Source organism: Anthonomus grandis, chromosome 8 (assembly GCF_022605725.1).
Source record: "Anthonomus grandis grandis chromosome 8, icAntGran1.3, whole genome shotgun sequence".
In the NCBI taxonomy this organism is placed as follows: Eukaryota; Metazoa; Arthropoda; class Insecta; order Coleoptera; family Curculionidae; genus Anthonomus; species Anthonomus grandis.
The window spans coordinates 29,298,228-29,321,634 of NC_065553.1; the positions used below are offsets into that span (position 1 = coordinate 29,298,228).

Genomic DNA, 23,407 nt, shown 5'->3' on the forward strand with positions numbered 1-23,407 from the left:
CCCCTAGCGAGTATGCTCTACTGGTATGTGGGATCCCACCACAAAGCCCTGATCCAGCTCTGTTATTCATTCTGGAGCCATCTGTGTACCAGATGGTCCCCCTATTTAGCAATGCAGATCTGTTGGAAGGCTGCCACTCCTCCCTACCTGCAATGTGCGTCACGAATCCCTCGCAGTCCACAGTCACTGGAGCCATGCAGTCACTGCCCATCAGAAGTAGAGAACATTCCTGTATGACCCGTGACCAAATTTTTGCGTGACCGGTCTCGCCAGCACGTAGTTCGCCGAGGATTGCACAACGAGGTCCAGAGGCGGAAGGCTCAGCAGAGTCTCAAGCGCTCTAGTTGGCGCCGTCCGCATGGAACCCGTTATGCTGAGACGTGCAAGACGTTGGACTCTGTCCAGTTGAGCACGAATTTTCGCTTTCTCCGTACATGGCCATCAAACGATAGCCCCGTATGTGAGAAGAGGTCTCACAATGCGCGAGTAGATCCAGTGGAGGATCCTAAGAGACAGACCCCAGGTATTGCCGAAAGCCCGCCTGCAGGCGCGCAGGTGACCTTCATTCTGGTGTCTGCATGATCGTACCAGGAGAGTTTGTAATCTAACTTGATTCCCAGAAATCGAACTGTCCTGGAGTAATGCAGCTGCACGCCACCTAGAGATATAACAGGGGGCGTGCCAAAGTTACGTCTCCTCGTGAATAGTAGGAGCTCTGCTTTTTTGGGGTTAATCCTGAGACCCCCCGAGAGGCACCCCAGCGCGCCATTATTTAATTTCTTCTTAATTAATGCATTACTGTGGGATATATTATTTGAATACCTAAAAAATATTTAATCATAAGGTTCTCAATCATAACTTAATTAATATTATATTTATTAATTTTAAGTTGAGTATAAATTATTTCGGTATGCCCGTGACCACTACGGAGAATTATATTTTTTGCCGCTTCAAGTAAGTTTGAGAAAACTATACGTAGTTTATTTTCCTTGCGTCATACGTGTTACTTCTTACTGCTTACCGTACCGAATTTATGAACCAGGTTTTTATGATAATAATAACCGTAAGCTCAAAATAACGTTAAAATCACGCAGTATCGTCAAATTTGTTTTATTGTTCAGTTGTAACAAGTTTCCACTTATAGGCACCTATGCGACGTATACGAATTCTCTTGCTCCCAATCCAATACGTGCATTTTAAATACGTTAAAATGCGATGGCAAAAAAGACTGTCCTATGGGAGAAGATGAGGAACACTGTAAAAAGGAAATAAAATGTCCCAATGGGTTCTTTGGTTGTAGCGATGGACAGTGCATTTCTGTAAGTTAACAAAGTTTGTGATTTATTGTTAGATCGTTTTTAATTTTTTTATTGAATTTTGGCAGTTGTACTCTGTAATTGACTATCGGAAAAGTCAAATAGAATTAACACGTATTGAGCTAAGAAATATATTAATATCTGACTAGCGCTAGGTCGTAGGCCAACATCGGGGGCTATGACTACAAAAAACGTCAACAGTTTAAAATCATTAAAATTATTAAAATTGCAATTCTAGCTTATTTTTTTTATATAATACATAAGGTTCCACAAGTGTAAAAATTACAGAAGTAAACAAAATAAAAGTTACTTACTCATCAAAGGACGACTCTACCAGAACACGTACTTCGTCCATTGATGATGTGAATAAGATGCGAATGTATAGCTAACAATGTTTACACTCATTATCAAAAAAAATGGTAGTAAGTGTTAAGTGTATCGGACGTAAATCCCGATTAGTTAATAATAAATAATTTAATTAATAATTATGATAACATTTTACATTTTTTTGTAGATAGAATTAGTTAAAGAACTTAAATTATAAAGAGGCACTAATATGAAAAGTTATTGACCGTATCAGTTACAGAATCTTAAAGCTCTTAGGGCAGAGCCATTAAAATATAATTATAAAAAGCTATTATACAGTGCAGTAAAAGTGCTTTATTCGTGGGGTATACGTTCCGTAAATATGCCGCGAATAAAGAAACCGTAAATATGAAAGGATAATTTATATGGAATTATAGGGTATATGTTCCTAGGTGACAAAATAACAAACCAGTACATACATATATAAAAAATGAATGTAATTGAAGTTTTTGACTATATTGATTAATTATTACCTTCAAGCTTTGGTAATGGCTTTTGTAATTTTTTCTTGCTTGGCATTTTTTAAAAGCTCTTTTAATTCATACTGATATTCAGCAGTAGCATTAGCAATTTGCCTCTTAAAAATAAGACTTCGTTCCATAGATGGATCAACTTTCATAAAAAAATCACAAAGTTCATTTGCCATTCTTAAACCTTCGCTAAGATTTTTTGAATATAATGTCACGTTTCCAGTGCTTGTTGAAGCCTCTTCTTCAATAGGATGTGAATTTAACATTTCCTCCAAATCCGTTTCAGTCAAATCTTCATCTTGCGATTTAAGCAACGTCTGAATGTCACTTGATTCTATCTGTTCGAACCCATCTCGTCCTGGTTCATTCGCAATTTCAGCTATGTTTGAATTTGCACAGATTCGTCGTCATTTTCTGCAGTCAGAGCAGGCCACAATTTTTTCCAGCATGATTTTAATTTGTATGGCTTCAGGTCTTCCAATGATGGCTTTTATGTTTACAATGCCTTTTGCTATGTCCAATTTCTTCCAGCATTCCATAACATTCATATCAGGATCACATTCCATATTATCCAATATAATTTTGAAGGTTCGTCTAATGTAATGGAGCTTAAAGGCCTGGATTATTCCTTGATCAAAGTTAAAGCAAAGCCGTCGTATTGGGAGGTAAAAATGTCACTTTTATATATGGATGCATAGTTTCAAGTTCGCGAGGATGACCTGGTACATTGTCCAAAACTAGAACTTCTTTAAAGTCTAAATTCTTTTTTTTTTAAATAAGTTTCAACTTCAGAAACAAACCAATTCCGAAACTAGTCACAAAAAATAGCGCTTTTAACCTATGCTTCTTTATTAGCACGCCAAAATACTGACAAATCGTCCATGTTTTGATTTTTTAAAGCACGAATATTTAACGATCTGTACAGCATCAGTGGTTTAATGAGACAATCACCAGATGCATTAGAACATAGCAGCAGTATAACTCTATTCTTTGCTGCCAGGAGCAGACTTTTCGCTTTTAAAAATAAATGTTTTGTTTGGCATTTTCTTCTAAAATAGTGCAGTCTCGTCTGCATTAAATACTTGTTTAGGTTTGTATCCTCCATCAGCTACTAGCTTTGCAAATTCTTCTGGATATCCTTCTGCTGTAGCAGTGTCTACAGATGCAGCTTCTCCAACGATTTTAATGCTATGCAATGATTATCTTACCTTAGATTTATTGAACCAACCTTCCGATGCTTAAAATCCTCCATCTATCCATTCACCACCACTACTACCACCAGGTTCTTTAAAATGGGCGTAAAGATGTTTTGCCTTCTCCCGGATTATTGGACTACTCAGAGGCACCCTTTTTTGTTTGCGGTCTTCAATCCATAATTACAACGCCACTTCTATTTTTTCTATTGCTGGATCACGAACAACTTTGGTTGATAGTGTGTAATAATACACTTTTTTTTACACACATGTTTTTCCCAATTAATGTATATATTTTAATTTAAGTTTTACAACAAAATAGATACTTTTATGTGTGAATACAGATTAAAAAGGAAGCGGTCTATACGCTCGAGTCGAAAGTTGATTTAAGTCTATCTGCCGGCGTGGTGACGTAGAAGCCAGGTTGTGCGATCAGGCATCAGCGAGATTGCCGCTTCGGCGCAGTTGCGGTTATAAATTTCTTGGGTTTTATGGATGGATATAAAATATCGAACATACCGCCCATCTTGACAGCCTAAAGGCTTCAATACAATTACTTGCATCTTGGTAAAACACAAAGCTTTACGCTGGTCTCTTGATAACCGTTGATGCAGTCTTGATGGTGGCGGTTCGAACAACTCCATCGGAACGTTCCGACGGAGTTGTTCGAACAGATGGATGGACAGTTTGCACCAAATCAAGTTTCCACTTCAATGGAGGTACTCCATCTTCTTTGATAAGAACGACAACCCCAGGTTTCAAAAGGTCTTTGTAGTTCGTCTTCCACTTTGACCGCTGTTGTAGTTCGGAGATGAATTCCTTAGACCATCTTTTCCAGAAGCCTTGAACTATCTTCTGAAGTCGTTGTAGTTTGGTGCCATTGTCCTTTATGTCCAAATAATCGTGACTAGGTAAAGCAGTTAAGCGTTGGCCTATGAGAAAATGGCCAGGAGTGATTGGCTGAGGATCATTAGGATCCTCGGAATAAGGGTATAGGGGTCGCGAATTAAGACACGCCTCAATCTGAGTGAGGACGGTTGAGAATTCTGTAAAAGTAAGAGGTGTCTGATTAAGCACTCTCTTGATATGATACTTTGAGGATTTAACTCCTGCCTCCCATATTCCACCGAAGTGGGGAGAATGCGGAGGAATAAAATGAAATTGAATATTTTCTTGAGAAAACTCAGATTTCAAAGCACTTTGATTTTTGAATAAAAAATTAGATATTTCATTTTTCGCGCCGACGACGTTTGATCCATGATTTGAGTAAATATTCGCGCTTATACCTCTTCTCGAAAAGAACCTGCGAAGCGTCGCGATAAAAGCTTCAGTACTTAAACTGGATACCAGTTCCAAGTGAATAGCCTTCACACTAAGACACACAAACAAGCACACCTAAGTCTTGCTGGTTTTATAGTTTCGAGTAGAATGATCTTTTATTAAAAATGGGCCACAGTAATCAACCACAACGTTATAAAATGGCCTATTTTGTGTCACCCTAAAGTCTGGTAAGTTTCCCATTATGTGTGAAGCTGAAGTAGCGTTAAAACGAAAGCAACGTGTACATTGTTTTACTACTTGCTTAGCTTTCTGCCTGAAGTAGGCCAAAATCGATCCCTAATAGAGGCTAATAATAGTTGAGGACCTGCGTGTAATAGTCTAATATGTTCATATGTTACTATTAGTTTAGAGAGTACATGCTTCCCAGGCAAAATAGCAGGGTGCCTTTTTTCATAATTAAAGTCGGAATGTTTCAATCTACCTCCAACTCGGATTAAACCATCTTGGTCAAGGTAGGGATTAAGTTTTAATAATTTAATTTTAGGGCTATTTTTTTTTATTTTTAAGATTATTTATTTCCTTGGAAATTCACATTTTTGAACCATACATACAAGCTTACTGAGAGCAAGTTTGAGCTCCACTGTTTCTAAGTGGCTGATTTTATGTTTGCCTTTAGAAGGTTCTCGACAGTTTTCGAAAAATCGGTAACAGTAAGCAGTTAATCTTTGAAGCTTGGTTAATGTCGAGAATCTTTCTAAAAGATCAAAGGAAGAAGCTGTGGCCATAAAGGAGATAGGCTTCTCTATAAGTTTTTTCTGAATCATCAATAATATTAAATTATCAAAGGTTTTGTAGGCCACTATTCTTCAGAAGAAACAAGCCAGTGCGGCCCATGCCACCCCAAGGTATTACTAATTAGGTTTTTAGGATCAAGGCCACGGGACAAAAGATCCGCGGGATTTTCGTGTGTATTTACATAATTCCACAAGTTGCTGTCAGTTAGGGATTGAATTTATTGACACGGTTAGCCACGAATATTTTCCAGTGTTGTGGATTGGATCTGATCCAGGATAATGCTCTTGTCGAATCAGACTAATAGAAGCATTGATCTATATTTAAAGCTAAGGCGTCCTTGGCCTTGTGCATAAGCTCCGATAGTAGCAGTGCAGCGCAAAGCTCAAGTCGTGGTATAGTGACAACCTTCAAAGGAGCTACTCTGGTCTTAGCGCAGAAAAGGTGACTGTGGATTTTATTGTTTATATCTGTAGAAACTATATAAATACAAGATCCATATGCCATTTGACTGACATCAGAGAAGCCATGAAGCTGTACCTTTGTAAATTTCTCAGGTAACACATGGCGAGGAATTCGGATATTGTTAATTTCTTGTAAATTATTTTGAAACTTCAACCAGGTTGTATCTAAGGGAGATCTAAGGGAATAGATTCATCCCAATTAATCTTGCATTGCCAAAATTTTTGAATAATGGTCTTTGCAATGATGATTAGCAAGCCCAAGGGATCAAAGATTTGAGACACACACGATAAAATTTTACGCTTGGTTGGATTAGATTAATCAAAAGTTTTGATAAAATATTGCAAAAAATCAGACTCCGAATTCCAGAGCAAGCCAAGAGTTTTAGTTTCATTTGGCTCGGCAAATCGAAAGATTGTGTCTTTAGTTTGGGTTGAATCTAGACTGGAAGTAATGTCAGCATTATTAGACATGAATTTTTCTAAAGGAAAACCAAAAGATGCACGAATAATAGAAATACGATTTATTATAAAAAAAGCTTCTTCCTTAAAAGCGCAACCCGAGCATAAAGCATCGATATAAAAATCATTTTGAATGATTTGACTTATGTTAGGATCAGATTGTTTGCATCTTATCGATCTTCCTTTAAGACATCGAGTGGATAAAAAAGCTGCAGGTGCTGTTCCGTAAGTAAGTGTATTTAATTGAAATGTTTGAATGTCAGAATTAGTGTCAGATCTCCACAAAATTAATTGCATTGAACATTGGTTCTCGCTGACTAGGACTTGCCTATACATTTTGGCTATGTCAGCGGTTATCATTATATTGTGCTTACGGGCACGTAAAACAATTAAAAAGAGGTCTTGTTGGACAGTTGGCCCAACTCTTAAAATATCATTGAGTGATAACCCAGAAGTGGTTGACGATGAAGCATTAAAAACCACTCTGAGATTGGTTGTCGTACTAAAATCTTTGATGACACAATGATGCGGTAGGTAATAACATGTTTGATGTGACAAGCTAGAAACATCGATTTGAGTTATATGACCAAGAGAAATATATTCATTTAAAAAGTCAAAGTATTTTCTTTTAAGATCAGGATTTTTGTTTAGTCGTTTTTCAAGATTTAAAAGTAGTTTTATTGCTGCTTCTCTGGAATCGCCTAGAGAGAAAGCAGGCCTCTTAAGTGGAACCTGAACGATAAAACGTCCATCTAAAGTTTGCTGAGTGGTTTCTTGAAATAACTGTTTACAAAATGTTTCATCGGGGGAAAGATTTTTGATATTTTGAACTTCCTCGATTTCCCAAAATCTTGATACTTGATTATCAAGATCTTGTAAGGTGCTTAAATTACACATGACTGAGTTACTTTCATTATCTACATATAGAGTAAGAAATATGCCAGAAATAATCTAACCAAATTGGGTTTTTTGGAGAGTAGGCATATGTTTGCCTAGCTTTATTTGACCCAGCATTAAGAGATCCCAAAAGTAATCTGCGCCTATCAAAATATCAATAGATCCAGGCACATTATAAGATGGATCAGCTAAAATTAGATTAGGAGGAATTTTAATGTGCGAAATGCCTAATAAGAAACTTGGTATTTAATTTGCGATTTTGGGTAATACTAAACATTTGATACCAACTAAACATATTAAAGAACACTTAAAATAACGTATTGTGTTTTACTTGACATTTTCTGAGGGGGTAGAGCGACATTGTTAAAAGTTTGTTGATAAGTTTTAATGTGTTGTTTATTTGCCCTACTAGTATTATGTTGATTAGCATTACATGAAAGTTGAGGAGTAGAATTGAAGTTCAGTTTCTAATATTCGACACTTTTCAGCCAGAAAATCAGCAATTGTTTTGTCTCAATGTTGTGCTTAGCATACTCGGACTCCCACTTACGCCTGGTGACTGGGTCTAGTTTTAACAAAAGCGGTAATCTCCACAAGACCAGTATGGGGAATTCTTTATTTGGTATTGCCTTAATTTTGCCAAGTGTATTATAAGATCTAAAGGAAATTTTGATGTTTGTTATATATGTAGTCAGTTAACATTTTGGCAATTTGGAAGGAAATATGACCTGTTAAGTGTATAAGTTTTTTTTATAAATAAGAAAGCCATTTGTGTAACGATGTTCTTCGGTTTTCCTGTCAGTTCGTTTTAGTAGAGTCGTCCTTTGGCAAGTAAGTAATTTATTGTTTTTTTGTATTATAGTATTGTAATTTTTGCACTTATCGAACCTTGTATACTGTAAATAAATAAGCTAGAATTCCAATTTTACTAGTTTTAATAATTTTAAACGTTTTTTTGTACAGTCATAGCCTTGATAATGGCCTACGGCCGAAAGCGCCAGCCAGATATTAATATATTTTTTTATATCACTTAAATTCAACATCACTTTAATAATAATAATAACACTTTAAAGCTTTTAATTAATTTTACTACATAAATGTTAAAGACTTCTTATAAAACTTCCTCTCCTTGTAGGAAAAACAAGTTTGCGATCATCATTTCGACTGCAGAGACCGTTCGGATGAGTTAGAATGTCATAACAAATTAAGCACACAGTCTATTTGCCCTCCACATGAGTTCACATGTGCAGACAATATTAATTGTATCGATTTGAAATCAGTTTGTGATGGCTTTAACGATTGCCTAGATAACTCGGATGAAATCAACTGTTTAACCAACGTTTGTCAAGATAATCAATTTAGGTGATTATTTATTTGATTGCATTTAATTTACTTTTTTTCTTGCTTTACCAAATCACCTTTTTTTTCTTCATACACTTTTCATTTTTTTACATATATTTTAGATGTGATTCGGGTCAATGTATTCCAAAAGGATGGGAGTGTGATCATGAGTACGACTGCAAAGATCTATCTGACGAACATTCAGAGTGCTGTAAGTAATATGCAGATATCTTGACGTACTTCTATTATATTTTATATAATTAGCAGCTATAACATGTAAATCCCACATGTTTACTTGTAAGAATGGCAAATGCATTCATAAATCACTTCTATGCGACCACTCCGATGATTGCGGCGATGAGTCGGACGAGGTCGACTGCTCTTCGTCCGTTGATGGAGATTGTCCCGTTGGCCAGATTCCTTGCTCCTCTAACAACTCGTCCATCTGTTTTAGTCATGAAGCTAAATGTAACGGTACAGCCGAATGTCCGGAAGGCGAAGACGAGAGGAATTGCAATAATTGCGGTAAGAGTTTTTTTGAGTTTTGACTGAATGCGACTCGTATGTAGAAAGCATTTTTTCTACGATTATTACGAAATAGGTACATTTCGATATAGTTTTTGGTAAAAAAATGGCTTTATTTCGCAACAAGTGCGGGAAAGTTAATTCTCGCACTTGTTACGAAATAAATACTTGTGGCGCCACCTAAAAGTCATACTTAAAATCTTGAATTAAGATGACTAGATTTAAAAACATAATCCTTATTAATTTTTCCCGTTGTCACTTTAACACCGTTATGTCATTTTAAGCCATGTCATACTTCGAATTGACTAAACACAAATCTACACGAGTCCGCGATCACGGAACTTTATATAGTCAAAGTCGTTTATAATAGTCAGTGACGTCAGAAAAAAACCAACAAGCAACACAACTAGAGTGGCTTAAAATAATATTTAATTCCCTAAATACAAAATCCATTAAAAGCCGGTGACACGCGCCTACTCCAATTGTGTGAACTCAGTGGCTGTTGTCATAGGCCCGCCTTGCTCGCATAAAGCGCGCAGTGGTGCCAAGTATATTGCTCGTCCTTTTCTCTCTTGTTTCGCGGTAAATGGGGCAGCGAGATAAACAGTCATTACTTTTAACAGAATGGCAACGCCTATAAAGACGCAGAAACATGCTTTCCTTGTTATACGTTGATTTGATACATCCCATGGGCGTGTTTGCGAGTTTATTGTTTATTTTAGTGTTGTTGCAGTTGCTTGCGTTATTATACGTTATTATAATAAATAATATATATTAATATATATTATAAATTTATTTTATTACGTATTATATTATTAATTTACGGTATTTTTCTTCGGTGTTTAATACGGTGTTTTTGTTGTTTTGTTTGTGAAATTTGTGAAAAAAGTGTATTTCAAATATTAATTTTTAGTATAATGGAACAGGGAGAAGCTTCGACTAGTCGTGAACCTCCTCCAAAAAAGTGAAAGAACATTTAACTATGGGCGAACGTGCAATGGTAAAAACTGTATATGAAAGTATTCGCGCTCAAAATCCTGATTTATGTGCCGAAGACGCAGCAAATTTGTGCGGAAGTTTAACAAAATTATGTCCTAGGACAGTTTTCCATCGCTTAAAGTTAATAACAAGAAGTAAAAAAAGGAAACAAGAGGTAGAAAGAAAATTGTTCTAGAGGATGATATAAGATATATACTTCGCCGCAAAGTGCACAGTTTTTTTTTAGAAATGAAATGCCAACACTAAAGAAAATTAAGGCTGAAGTAGATGATGATGATTTTTTAACCAAAATATCCCTTGGAGTTTTAAAGCAAACATTACGCGGTTTAAACTTCCGGTATTTGAAGCGAAATCGCAAAAGCTTTTTAATTGAGAAAGATGACATTGTGTTGGGGCGAAGAAATTTTTTAAAACAAATACGTGACCATAGCCTTAAAGGGAATAAGATATATTATACTGACGAGACTTGGTTAAATGAGGGACACACTCGCTCAAAAGTATGGCAGGACTTAAATGTCACAAGCTCACGGCAAGCATTGCTTGACGGGTTATCGACAGGCTTGAAATGTCCTTCCGGTAAGGGCCGTCGTCTGATTATTACCCACATAGGTAGTAACTCTGGATTTTTGGATGGCGGGCTTAACGTTTTCGAATCTAAAAAAAGTGGCGACTACCATGAAGACATAAACAGTGACGTATTTGAAAAGTGGTTTTCATCAGTATTACGGCTTGTGGAAACCGGTTCGGTAATCGTTATAGACAATGCGCCGTATCACAGTCGCCGAGTAGAAAAATTACCTACGTCTGCTTGGCAAAAAGCCGACATAATAGACTGGATAAAATCAAAAGACATCCAGTTTGATGAAAATTTGCTAAAAGTACAATTGCTTGATATTGTCCGGGTACATAAAGACCGGTATATTAAATATGTTATCGATGAAATGGCGCATAAATGTGGAGTTACTTTATTGCGATTACCTTCATACCACTGTGAGCTAAATCCGATAGAACTTATATGGGCGCAAATAAAAGGTGAAGTTGCGAGAAAAAATACAACCTTTTAATTAAATGACGTTAAGCTGTTGTTAAGTGAAGCTATTAATGGCGTGACAGCAGATGATTGGAAGAAGTGTATTGGGCACGTCATTAAAGAAGAACAAAAAATGTGGGACTTGGATTCGCAAGCTGAAGTTATGGTTGAACCTCTTATTATCACTCCTGGTTTCGAAAGTAGTGATAGTGACGATTCTTGGACCGCATCAGATAGCGAATGACTTATCTATCATAGTATACTCGCTACTATATAAGTTTTATTTCATAGTTATTTATATTTTTTTACGTTAGTTAGTTTAAGTCCCAAATACAAAATCTTATTACAAAGTTTGTCTGTTCTTTTTTAATAAAAATTTTACATGAACATTGTTTTTTTTGGGAGAACCCCATACGTCCGAAAACCCGTATAACCAAATCGCGCGAGGAATCCCGAAGAGGCACCGTCGGCTTTGAAGAGAGATAAGAGAGAGAGAGAGAGTTGGGTTGGGTTGGGTACAGAGACAGAAATCGCCTAGAAAACTATGTCTATTATCTTTAGTTTGACTTTACCTTTGTGTTTCTTTTGAATACGTAATTTAATAATAGGTTATAATAATAATCCAAATTAATGTTTAAGTAAGTGTTTTAAAATAATAACCTATAACCTACCTGAAAATTAAAGTGGGTATACCTTCATTGGGGATATTTTAGGGATACAACCCTTATAGCTAGTACTGCAGACTATAGGTACCTGACCTACCTGAAAGAGTTTTAGGGTTTGCGACGCTGATTATTTACTAAAAATTCTACCCGTAATTAGAATAATAGGAATGTAATAAATAGGTTCTCGAACTTGCAATGCCTTTATTTTAACATTTAACACGACGCTTCGGTTGGCAGTATCCCCAACCGTTATCAAGTGTAAACTGTATCTATTTATTACTACTCTACTAATGTCTACCACCTTCAAAAACAGAATAATAGGAATTTATAAATATAGTAACGGTACTAAGCCCATATGTGAAATTCAAATCATTTTATCTTTTAAAACTAGAAACTCTTTGTATGAAATAAGCTGGAGATAGGAAGGACATATTTACCTCTTTATTACTATCCCATTATAATAGGCATTATTAATAATAACTAAAGAGAAATTGTTGCCGCCACTGAATTTATTTCCCTCTTCCCTTGCTTCACTCGGCGCGCCCTAAAGCTGAAAATACGTCACTGACTATTATTTCCGTCTCCTAGTATAGTGAGATGATTACATTCAACCAATTAAAGCTACAATGGAACCGTAATTCCGTGTGCATCAAAACCCAACCTAAAAACGTTGACATCCTAACCTATCTTCAACTTTGTATTTTGTAGCGTTAATTTTACAGTGTTACTATTTTGCCAAGAGTTTGCAGACGGTACCTCAGAGTTATTGGAGGCTTGGGATTGTTGCCTTCAAAGCCGAAAAAACTTTTTTGTCCAATTTTTTCAATGGGAATTCGATACAGATCGCAACGCTTTTTTTAATATTATGAAACTTGACGGATCGATTAGAGTTCACGTGAGACAGTTCGGTATAGTTTTTCGTTAATCTCAGCATACGAGAAGTATTTTTTTTTACGTTTTTTTGAAGTAACTCGAGTGTTTTATATCATAGGATATATACATTGCAGAGGGCGCCACCTGCGGTCTAATGCATGTGTTAAAAATACCAAAACTTTTTTGTACCTGTACAATAAAGTTCTAGTAAAAAATTATCTAATATTTTCTTCTAAAAAAAGTATTAGTAAATATTGGTCTAAGAATCCATTTATTAGATATTTTAATTTTAAAATATAGATACATTTTAACAAGTTAACAAAATAAACGTAAATTATTATTTCTTAACTTACGCTAAATTACTTTTATTATAATAAAAATCATAAAATAATGACATTAAATTATTTGTTTTACATGACCTCCATTTATTTGTATACACATACGAGCCCTCTTTATTAAAGAAAATCTAAGGCTTTGAAAAATATTTGGTTTCAACCTGCAATGATTCTTTCCTATAAATGATTCTCGTTTAAAATCGGAAACATATTCATAAAGTTTTTCATACATCCCCAGACTGAAAAATCCAAAGGTGTAAGGTCGGGCGAACGGGGTAGCCACGGAACAGAAGTATCTGGACCCCGACCAATCCAGCGATTAGGAAATACTTGATGTAAATAGTTCCTAACATTATAGCAAAATCAGCCGCAGCACCGCCGAGTTGAAGTTATTGACTCCATAAAATATTATTGAGTATATAAATACTCACCCGTTCAACCAAAACCCTAGTACTAATGTTTGGTGATTCTTCGACAATTCTTAAAATTTCCTCTTGTTCTAGTTGAACCGCATGATGCTAGAGGTCGGCCGCAGTTACCCTTCCGTCTTTGGCTGAAACTTCCAGTCTCCCTTAGACGGTTAATCAAATTTAAAAAATATTTTCTTTTGGGATGAAATCGCTTTGGGAATGTCTGGGCATAGCGTCTAGCGGCTAAACTAGCATTGGACTCACATTTTCCTAGTTGAGAATTGACAGGTATTTCCTGTTTACAATAATATTTAAAACTTACCAAACATCGAAATTATATCCGCCATTTCGGAAAAGGGTACATTTCTTGGTCTATGAGCCATTATGGTTTTATAAGTTGTAAGAAAACACCCCAAATACAAATATGTAATTAAAAAATGTAGATTTGTTTTAGGAGTAATTGAGAAGCTTGTTAAGAGCGTCAGAAGCGTTTAAATTTGTCACTTTGGCAGTACGTAAAAAGTGACTGGTGCCCGAGGTCAGCCAATTTGTTTAGAAAGAAGTATCTAGATTTTAAAATTAATTTTAAAATTAGATTCTCAGGCCGACATTTACTAAGAATACTTTTTTTACAAGAAAAGATTGAATAATTAGAATTTTTTACAAGAACTATATTATGCAGGGGTACAAAACAGTTTTGGTATTTTTAACACATGCAATATACCGCAGGTGGCATTTAATATGTTATGAAACACTCGACTTACTTCAAAAAAACGATATTTTATTTCTCATTTTGACGCCCTATATATTGCATACTAAGCGCTCAATTAAAAAAGGGCATAACGAAAGTCGTATTATTTTGGTCCACCCTATATGTGGCCGGACTTTTCCGGACACCCTATATATATATTTTTCTGTAATGATTATTATTTTTTATTATTTTCTCTGTAATAAAAGTAATAATCAACTAATAGTGTAGTAATTTTGGTCAAATTTATATATTTCTTATTTTAGTTCAGCTACGTAGCTTAAGTCTAGCTTAACTTAAACTGCATTAAAATAGAGGGAGCTATTATAAATAAATAAATAAATAAGTAATATTTTTATTTAACAAAAAGCTACATTCAATAAAAACATAAATGAAAAATAAAGTAAAAGTATAAGTTGGTCATAACTGTATCAGGACACTACCGTTTGTCTATGAATGGTCTCGGTAATCCAGAAACAGCATCACGGTTCCAGAAATATACTGTCAGAGGTAGACCATAAATTAAAACTAGACTTAATCTAAACATTATTTCCTTGCCCCACTTATTAAAAACACAGTTAATTGATGTTGCCTTGCCTTATAATAATAAAAATAATGTCGACTCAGCTTGATCGAGTTGGTTCGGTTGCAAGCCGCCGATGACACACATTTGGAGCTTGGTTGACCTTGCTGACCAGACACATTGGTCCCCCCGTGTAACACTTAAAAATGCTTCGGTAGTTCCAAGAACCTGTAACCAGTATCCCGGTTGGCCCAAAGATACCCAGTCAACAGATAAACCCACAATCAAGATGATGATTGGAGCGGAAACAATGCATACTATAGTAAAACTTGATAAACTACATAATTAAAATAACATAACAAAAACAATATTACTTATTCATGATAAATTCTCTTAAGAGCCCTCTGAATTGATTCAAAGTAATACAATTTTTGATGTTAGCAGGTAAGTTGTTAAATAGAATTAAACCTTTGTATAGAACTGAATTATGCATTTGGGTTGTGTTACATCTGTCGACCAGTATGAAGTCTATACGATTTCTCGTATTATAGTTATGTATATCTCCAAAAACTCTTAATTTATTAAAATATAATCGGGGCGCATCTGATGTTTTAATTTAAAAATAAACAAATAGACGTTATACAAAATTCTTTGATGTACAGACAACATATCTAGGACACCCAACATAGAGACAATAGGCGATTACAGTTTAGAATCAGTCTTATAGCTCTATTTTGAATTCTTTCCAGTTGGTCAATTCTATACTGTGGCAAGTTAAACAATAATGTTGAACAGAACTGTAGATGAGGAAGAGCAATGGCCTTATAAAGTTTTAATTTGATGTACATTGACAAATTTTTTCCAATTCTTGTGATAAATCCAACTTTTTTTGAAAATTTTCTCATTAGATAATTTGCATGAGCATGGAAATTCAGATTGCCATCGAAAATTGTTCCCAAATATTTAATTTCTTTGGCATACAAAATACTTTCCCCATTCACAGAAATCTGTATATTGCCCATGTCTATAGAACTTAATCTAGATCTCTTGCCAAATATACAAAACTTGGATTTACTTGCATTTAAACTTAGTTTATTTCTACAAAGCCAGATGAATAAGTTATTGAGTTCAACGTTCATGACCTGTTGCATTGATGAATGTCTTTACCCACCACATATAACATTGTATCGTCCGCAAACAACACCACATTACACCCCCGTACTACCTCCACCATATCGTTGACACATAATAAAAATATCAAGGGACCCAAGACCGTTCCCTGCGGTAGACCATGCTTTACATTAACACTTTCAGATGAACTATTTTTGTACATGACTCGCTGAACTCTACCACTTAGATAAGATTGAAACCACTTCAATACATTATATTTAAGGCCTAACCGTTCTAATTTCCTAATTAACATTTCTCTACTCACGGTTTCAAACGCTCTTATAAAATCTAAAAACACAGAAAGTACTAGATTATCAGAGTCAAGGGCCCTAAGAAAATTATCAACTATGTTAGTAATGACAGACTCACATGAATGATTCTCACGGAACCCCGATTGGTTAGGTACACCTATTTTATTTTTATTACAATGTTCGAGTAGCTGTTCCTTAACACATATTTCAAGGAGCTTCTCATAAATAGGTACGGTGTTAATTGGCCGAAATTCATTACACAATTTAGTGTTTTGCACTTTTGGAACAGGAACAACAGTAGAAAGTTTCCAGGCCTGCGGAAAAACCCCAGTACTTAAGGATGTATTGATAATATCCAAAAGACGATCACTTACAACATAAGCAACATCGCAAAGAACCTGCTTAGAGATGCCGCTCTCTCCACCACCAACATTTTTTAGATTTTTAAGTATTTCCTTCATTTAAGTCATAGAAACTTTATTAAATTGTGTCAAGGTATTCTGGACTGTAGGTGGTTCAATGAAATATGTTTGACTATTTGCTGCTGGTGGAATATCTGCAAGAATAAGATCAATACTATTCACAAAATAATTATTAAATTTATGTGCAATATCATCCTTCTGTGTAATGATTTAATTTTCAAACTTTATTTCATTAGGCATGTTTTAGTTTTGTCCTGGCAAAAGCGTCTTCAGATTTTTCCAGAGTTCTTTTTGATTATTTTTATTTAGATCTATGGTCTTCGCAAAAAATCTGTCCTTTTCTACTCTTATCTTGCTTACTATGTTATTTCTTATAGACTTATATTCATTCCAAATGTTGTCGTTATTTTCTGTGGTAGCTCTTTTATAAAATCGATCCCTTTCCTGCATTTGCTCTCTTATATCTTGAGTTATCCATTTTTTATCGGCATATTTCTGTTTTTGCATAATTTTAATCCTTGGGCACATACTGTCAAGAATTGTTCTAATATCTGTGACAAAAGTATTAGCTAGTAAGTCAACATCTGAACTATTTCTATTCCAATTGCATGTAGGCAGTTCTTCCTGAAGTTTATTGCATTTATAGGTTTTAAAAGACCTAGTATAACTTACTATATCCATTGGCTGTTCCTTTGATTGGTCTATAGAAATTAATATAATAGAGTGGTCACTAATTTTAGGAGTTTGATGGACTTTATGCGAAAGAGATTTGTAATTTGATATTAAATAATCAATCAGATTCTGACTTCTTTGGACTATTTTAGTTGGAGTCTTAATTATTTGACTAAACCCATTGGTATAAATAATATTTAATAATTTGTTACTATAAAAACTGTTTTTTAATAAATCAAAATTAAAATCCCCAAGAATAATGTTGGTGCCATTAAATCCACTAACTTGCTCTAAATATTCCCCAAAAAATTCTAAATTTGGCATCTTGTTTCTGAGGCGAATGGTACAAAACAGAGTACAAATATTTACCTCCACCCATAGATAGCTCAAAAGATAACAAGCAGACATAATCATCAATAGACAATACAGACCCCACCTTATATCTAATATCGTTTCTAATAAGGGCCAAGACTCCACCTATTCTACTGTCGTTACTAGTGCATTGCTCCAATTGTACCCAACTCACATGGTTCACTAACCGGCGTTACGTGAGTCTCACTTAAAAGCAAGATCTTAGGCCTCCAGTCATTTACTAGTAAAATAATGTTATATTTGTTGTTTAGATAACCTTGGCAATTAAGATAAACAATGTTGGTCCAATTTTTAGGTCTAATTGCTACCATATATATTTATTCCTTTGTAACTCTTCAATTCGCGTATAGGAATCACAACTAGTTACATCCCATGAAACGTGGTTGACGTTTAGCCTAAGACCATACTTTTCATTAGATACTACACAATTGATACACTTAACGCTACTTACATTACATTCTTTAACATCATGGGGTCCACTACACTTTGCACACACTTTATTTTCTTTACACTCTTTCAGTAAATGACCATACCAGCAGCACTTAAAACACCTTCGAATACCATATTCGTTGAAGACAGGACAACGGTTCCAACCAATATATGATTTAATACAAAACTTGTATTTATTTATAATAGCTCCCTCTATTTTAATGCAGTTTAAGTTAAGCTAGACTTAAGCTACGTAGCTGAACTAAAATAAGAAATATATAAATTTGACCAAAATTACTACACTATTAGTTGATTATTACTTTTATTACAGAGAAAATAATAAAAAATAATAATCATTACAGAAAAATATATATATAGGGTGTCCGGAAAAGTCCGGCCACATATAGGGTGGACCAAAATAATACGACTTTCGTTATGCCCTTTTTTAATTGAGCGCTTAGTATGCAATATATAGGGCGTCAAAATGAGAAATAAAATATCGTTTTTTTGAAGTAAGTCGAGTGTTTCATAACATATTAAATGCCACCTGCGGTATATTGCATGTGTTAAAAATACCAAAACTGTTTTGTACCCCTGCATAATATAGTTCTTAGTTAGTATTAAAACATATATTCATTAAGTAAATTTCTATTATAAATAAAAGTCATTGTTTATTTATTACAGGTGCAGAATTGTTTGAGTGTTCAAATAAGAAATGCATATCGTCCACATGGGTATGCGATGGCACTGACGATTGTGGTGATCATAGCGATGAGTCAGAGGAGATGTGTCGCAATAAAACTGCAAAAGCGACGTTATTTTCCAGGTTTAGTCACGTGCCTTGTGATGATGGATTCAGGTTAATATCAATAATTATTTAAAACCTTGAATTTAAACACTTTTATATAAACTTAGATGTAAAAATGGCGCATGTATATCCCTAAAACTGCTATGCGATGAAAAAAACGATTGTTACGATGAGTCCGATGAAGGCAGTTTCTGTTCAAAATCGTGCGAACAGATGAACAACCCCTGCCAACAGGAGTGTATTAGGACACCATCTGGACCCATGTGTAGGTGTAAAGAGGGATACCGGTACGTACAAAAACTATCTATTGAAATTTCGATTTATATTGGTTTTACCTTAAGGCTTATGGGTGATGGGTACTCTTGCAAGGATATTAACGAATGCGAACTAGATCCTCCCGTATGCAGTCAACTGTGTCGTAATATTGAAGGCGGAGTTTCTTGCTTGTGCTATGAAAATTATAGTTTAAGGTAAGTGTATTTACGAACGTACAGTTGTGGCCAAAAAAATAAGAGTGCATATTAAATTTTAAATCAAACTGAATTAGCTTCCCTATATGTGGGAATTTGCAAATAAAATACTACGCATTTTCTTCCAGCATTTAATCTGCTTATTTGGTAAAATTGATGAATAATAGCCTTATGAGTAGTAAAGCACCACATAATTCTAAGCGTGGCAAGGACAAAGTTTGTAATGGCGCAATTCTAGATTTAGCACAAATAAGTCGCACTACTACATCCTCAGAATTATTGCATGACTTAAGGTAGCAACAAGCTTCGTAAGCCTTTTGCGAAGCATCACTAAAACCGTGAAATTCCACTGAATTATAATTTAGACAAAAGATTTGCCTAGGAATTTTCATCTGATTTATTAAACAAATTTGCTCACAAAAGCTGATCCAGGTTTGATGTAAGTCCATTGGAATACTTTCATCCCAATTAAGGCCTAATTGCCATAAAGACTGAATAATAATTTTAGCCCTTATAATGCAAGGACCAACAAGACCCATAGGATCGAAAATTTGTGAGGTACTTGCCAAAATGGATCTTTTAGTTAATGGATTAATATTAGGAAGACAGATCGTATACTGAAAAACATCAGCTTTGGAATTCCACGTAATTCCTAAAGTTTTTGTTGTGTCATTTTCTGTAAGAATCTTTGCTTCTAATGGGGAATTTGAAAAGTTATTAAGAAGGGTATTATCACAGGCAAACCATTTTCTAAGATTGAAACCTGCAGATTTTAAAATTTCGTCAACTTCCTTGATGAGAACTTTTCCTTCTTGAATTGTGTTTGAACCACAGAGCCAATCATCGACGTAAAATGATTTTAAAATTTTGTCAGATGCTACGGGAAATTGAGCTTGATTCTCGATAGCTAGCTGTCTTAGACAACGAATAGCTAAATGAGCTGCACTAGCTGTGCCATAAGTAACTGTATTTAGCTGATACTCAGCTAACTTCTGAGAAGGATCAAAACGCCAAATTATTTTTTGAAAGCATCGATGATTTTCCTGAACTAAAATTGATCGGTACATTTTTTTCTATGTCCGCTGTGAACCCATACCTGCAGGTTCGAAAACGAATTATAATATCAATTAAATCATCCTGAATCTTAGCACCCACTTTCAAGGTGTCGTTAAGAGCTAAACCACTAGTTGATTTCGCTGATCCAGTGCTCGATTCCTTGAGAACAGCATGGTGTGGAAGATAAAACCCTGTGTTTATATGAGTTGATTGATGAGAAACCTTGGTCATGTGATTAAGTTCAAGATATTCGTTTATGAATGCATGATATTGTAATTTGAGATCAGGATTATTACTAAGTTTTTTCTCAATGTTTTAAAATCTTTTTAGGGCAATGTCATATGAATCCCCCAAATTTGCGAGATTTTGTTTAAAAGGTAAACTAACTTCAAATTTTCCCAGATTATTTCTATAGGTAGTTTCAACAAAATAGGTTTCACATTCTTGCTCTTCCTTAGACAAAAAATGTCTTGGCTGACACTCTTCAATTTTCCAAAAAGCTTCTAATTGATTTTGCAAATCAGATGTATTAGATGTAAATAAATTGCACACGGAGGAAAAATTTTCCAGAAAATTAAGTAATATGGGCCCTGAAACAATCCACCCTAATATTGTTTTTTGCACAATCGCACTGGAATTCTGTAATTTGATTTGCCCAACACTCAATAAATTCCAAAAAATTGAAGCACCTATCAATAAGTCAATAGGTCCATTTTGATTAAAATTTTCATCGGCAAGAACAATGTTTTTAGGAATTTGAATGTTTGACATACTAAATGACACATCGGGTAAATTCTTTGTGATTTTGTCTGTGACTAGACATTCAACATTTTCTAATGAAAATGAATTGATTTATGATTTGAAATTTATTTTTACACTTTTATGTATATTTGTCACATTATTGCCAAAGCCTTCCACTGAATGACTTATATTTGAGCTTGGTAGCTTAAGTTTATGAAATAAGCTCCTTGTAATAAAATTTAATTGAGAGCCACTGTCAAGCAAAGCTAGACAAAAGTGATCATTGCCGTATTTATCTTGAATTAAAATACAAGCTGTAGGAAGTAAGATGCATTGAGATTGAGTTTTGGATGATAAAGATGTATTAATGACAGATAAAACTTGGGAATCATGGTTTTGTGATTCAATAGCGGACTCTCGAGTCATATTGGACTCTGAAACGACTTGAATATTATTAGGATTTTGTTTATGTCCTATAAATAGTTTTGGAAAATGCAACAAAGAATTATGTTTCAAAGAACATTTTTTACATGTTGCAGTACTGCGGCACTCCTTACCAGAGTGACCTGGTTTCAGACAATTTGTGCAAGCTTTAAGTGCACGAATCCTGCCTAACCTATCTTGGATGCTGAGTTTTAAAAAGTCACCACATGAAAAAATAAAGTGATCTTTTTTACAGTTTAAACAAGTTGAGGAAGCTATTGAATGATTTGAACTGCGGTTTTGAGGTTTGAATTTGGATTTATGTGAGGTTGAGGAAGATGCAATATTTTCTAGTATTTGACAACGCTTATTTAAAAATGAAAATAAATCATCCGTAGTAGGCGTGTCTGTATTAATTTTTAAAGAAATATCTTCCCACTCACGTCTAGTAGAAGGGTCTAATTTAGATTTTATATGAAATATGATAAAACAGTCCCATTGATCAACAGATAAGCCTAATGACTTAAGAGCTCTAAGATGTTGATTTGCATTATCAAGAATACCTCTGAGTAAAATATGAGATTTTTTATTAATTGGCTGAATTTCAAAAAGTGATTTCATATAGGCTTGAATTATGACCCGTTTGTTTTCATACCTCTTGCATAAAATATCCCAAGCAACATAATAATTAGACTCAATAACCTCCAATGAGAGAAGAAGTTTGGCAGCATCGCCTTTCAAACATGATTTATGGTACCAGAATTTTTCAATATTGCTTAGTGATGCACTATTGTGCATCAAAGATTTATAAGTATCTGAAAATTGTAGCCAAAGCTCATAGGAGCCATAAAATTCTGGTAGTTTAATTTTGGGTAGGTTGGAATGGTATTGCAATGATGCGTTTTGGAAATTTTGCGGAATCGACTTTGCGATCTGGGATACCTGATGTGCTTGACGAATATCTCTGAGATGTTTATCAATGATAGTTTTAGCCAAACCTGAAGATTCAAAGAATTCATCCTCAAAGTCAATCCTAAATTGTGAGTGATCTTTAGAATCAGATAATTCCAGATCACCCTGAACTGATATAAATTCAGGCCATAATGATTGTAGCCGTTCTAACCTGACCTGTAATTGGCCAATTTGATTTGGATCAGAAAATGTATTTACAAAATTTGTAAATCTTGAGAAAAATAAAGAGCATCAAAAATTCTATTTCGTGCTAAAGAGAGAACTCTAATTTTAACGTTTAAGTCCTCTGATGAGGATGATTGTGTTTCAGGCATTTTGTTGAAAATAAATTAACTCAATGTTAATTAAAAAATAAATAAATAAATAAGTCAATAAAATTGTTTGAATGCGAAAATAAGAACCAATTAATTACGCTTCTGTGTAAAAAATAATAATTAAAGTGTAAATAAACTAAAGATTATAACACTATCTGACAACAAGTACTACTCAAAATAATGTGCTACTCGAACTTTTATGATATATGACGTCGATGAACCTTTTCCAGCTCTTGACCTATATATCCTAAAGTTAAATAAGGTAATGTAAATAAAAAAAAATGATTAACGACTTAAACTCGGAAAGTGGGCCGAAGAATTGTCAAGTAGTCCTGTAGCGAAGTGAAGTACCTAATGTTGTTAAATTAGTCTGCCTCTGGAGCGGCTAAAAACCCGGAGATTCACTGCGTCATCGAAAGCGTGTCTCAATGACTGCCAATTGGTACCCTCGAGAAGATCGAAATGCTTGAAACCAAAATCAAAAAAATCTCCTTTTTTCGCTTAAAGGACAAATTTTCTGGATTCGGATGCTGCTTGTTTCCTTGCGTTCACAATTTTGCATGAAACTTGGCGATGTATGTTGCGATATATAAAAAATTTACCTTGTCGACTGCTTGGTA

At 34.7% G+C, this 23,407-nt stretch overlaps 1 protein-coding gene across 2 annotated transcripts in view; it reads left to right on the forward strand.

The window, feature by feature from the left end:
* The window catches only part of LOC126739453 (vitellogenin receptor), a 127,700-nt gene that overhangs the window by 96,936 nt on the left and 7,357 nt on the right, over positions 1–23,407 (forward strand). The window contains exons 18-24 of one of the 2 annotated variants that reach the window (XM_050445134.1): positions 1,145–1,319; positions 8,374–8,600; positions 8,702–8,790; positions 8,844–9,104; positions 18,688–18,862; positions 18,919–19,098; positions 19,153–19,281. In XM_050445134.1, the coding sequence (XP_050301091.1) occupies positions 1,145–1,319; positions 8,374–8,600; positions 8,702–8,790; positions 8,844–9,104; positions 18,688–18,862; positions 18,919–19,098; positions 19,153–19,281 (1,236 nt within the window). The remainder of the gene's footprint in view (positions 1–1,144; positions 1,320–8,373; positions 8,601–8,701; positions 8,791–8,843; positions 9,105–18,687; positions 18,863–18,918; positions 19,099–19,152; positions 19,282–23,407) is intronic. The other variant, XM_050445135.1, reaches the window with a different exon arrangement.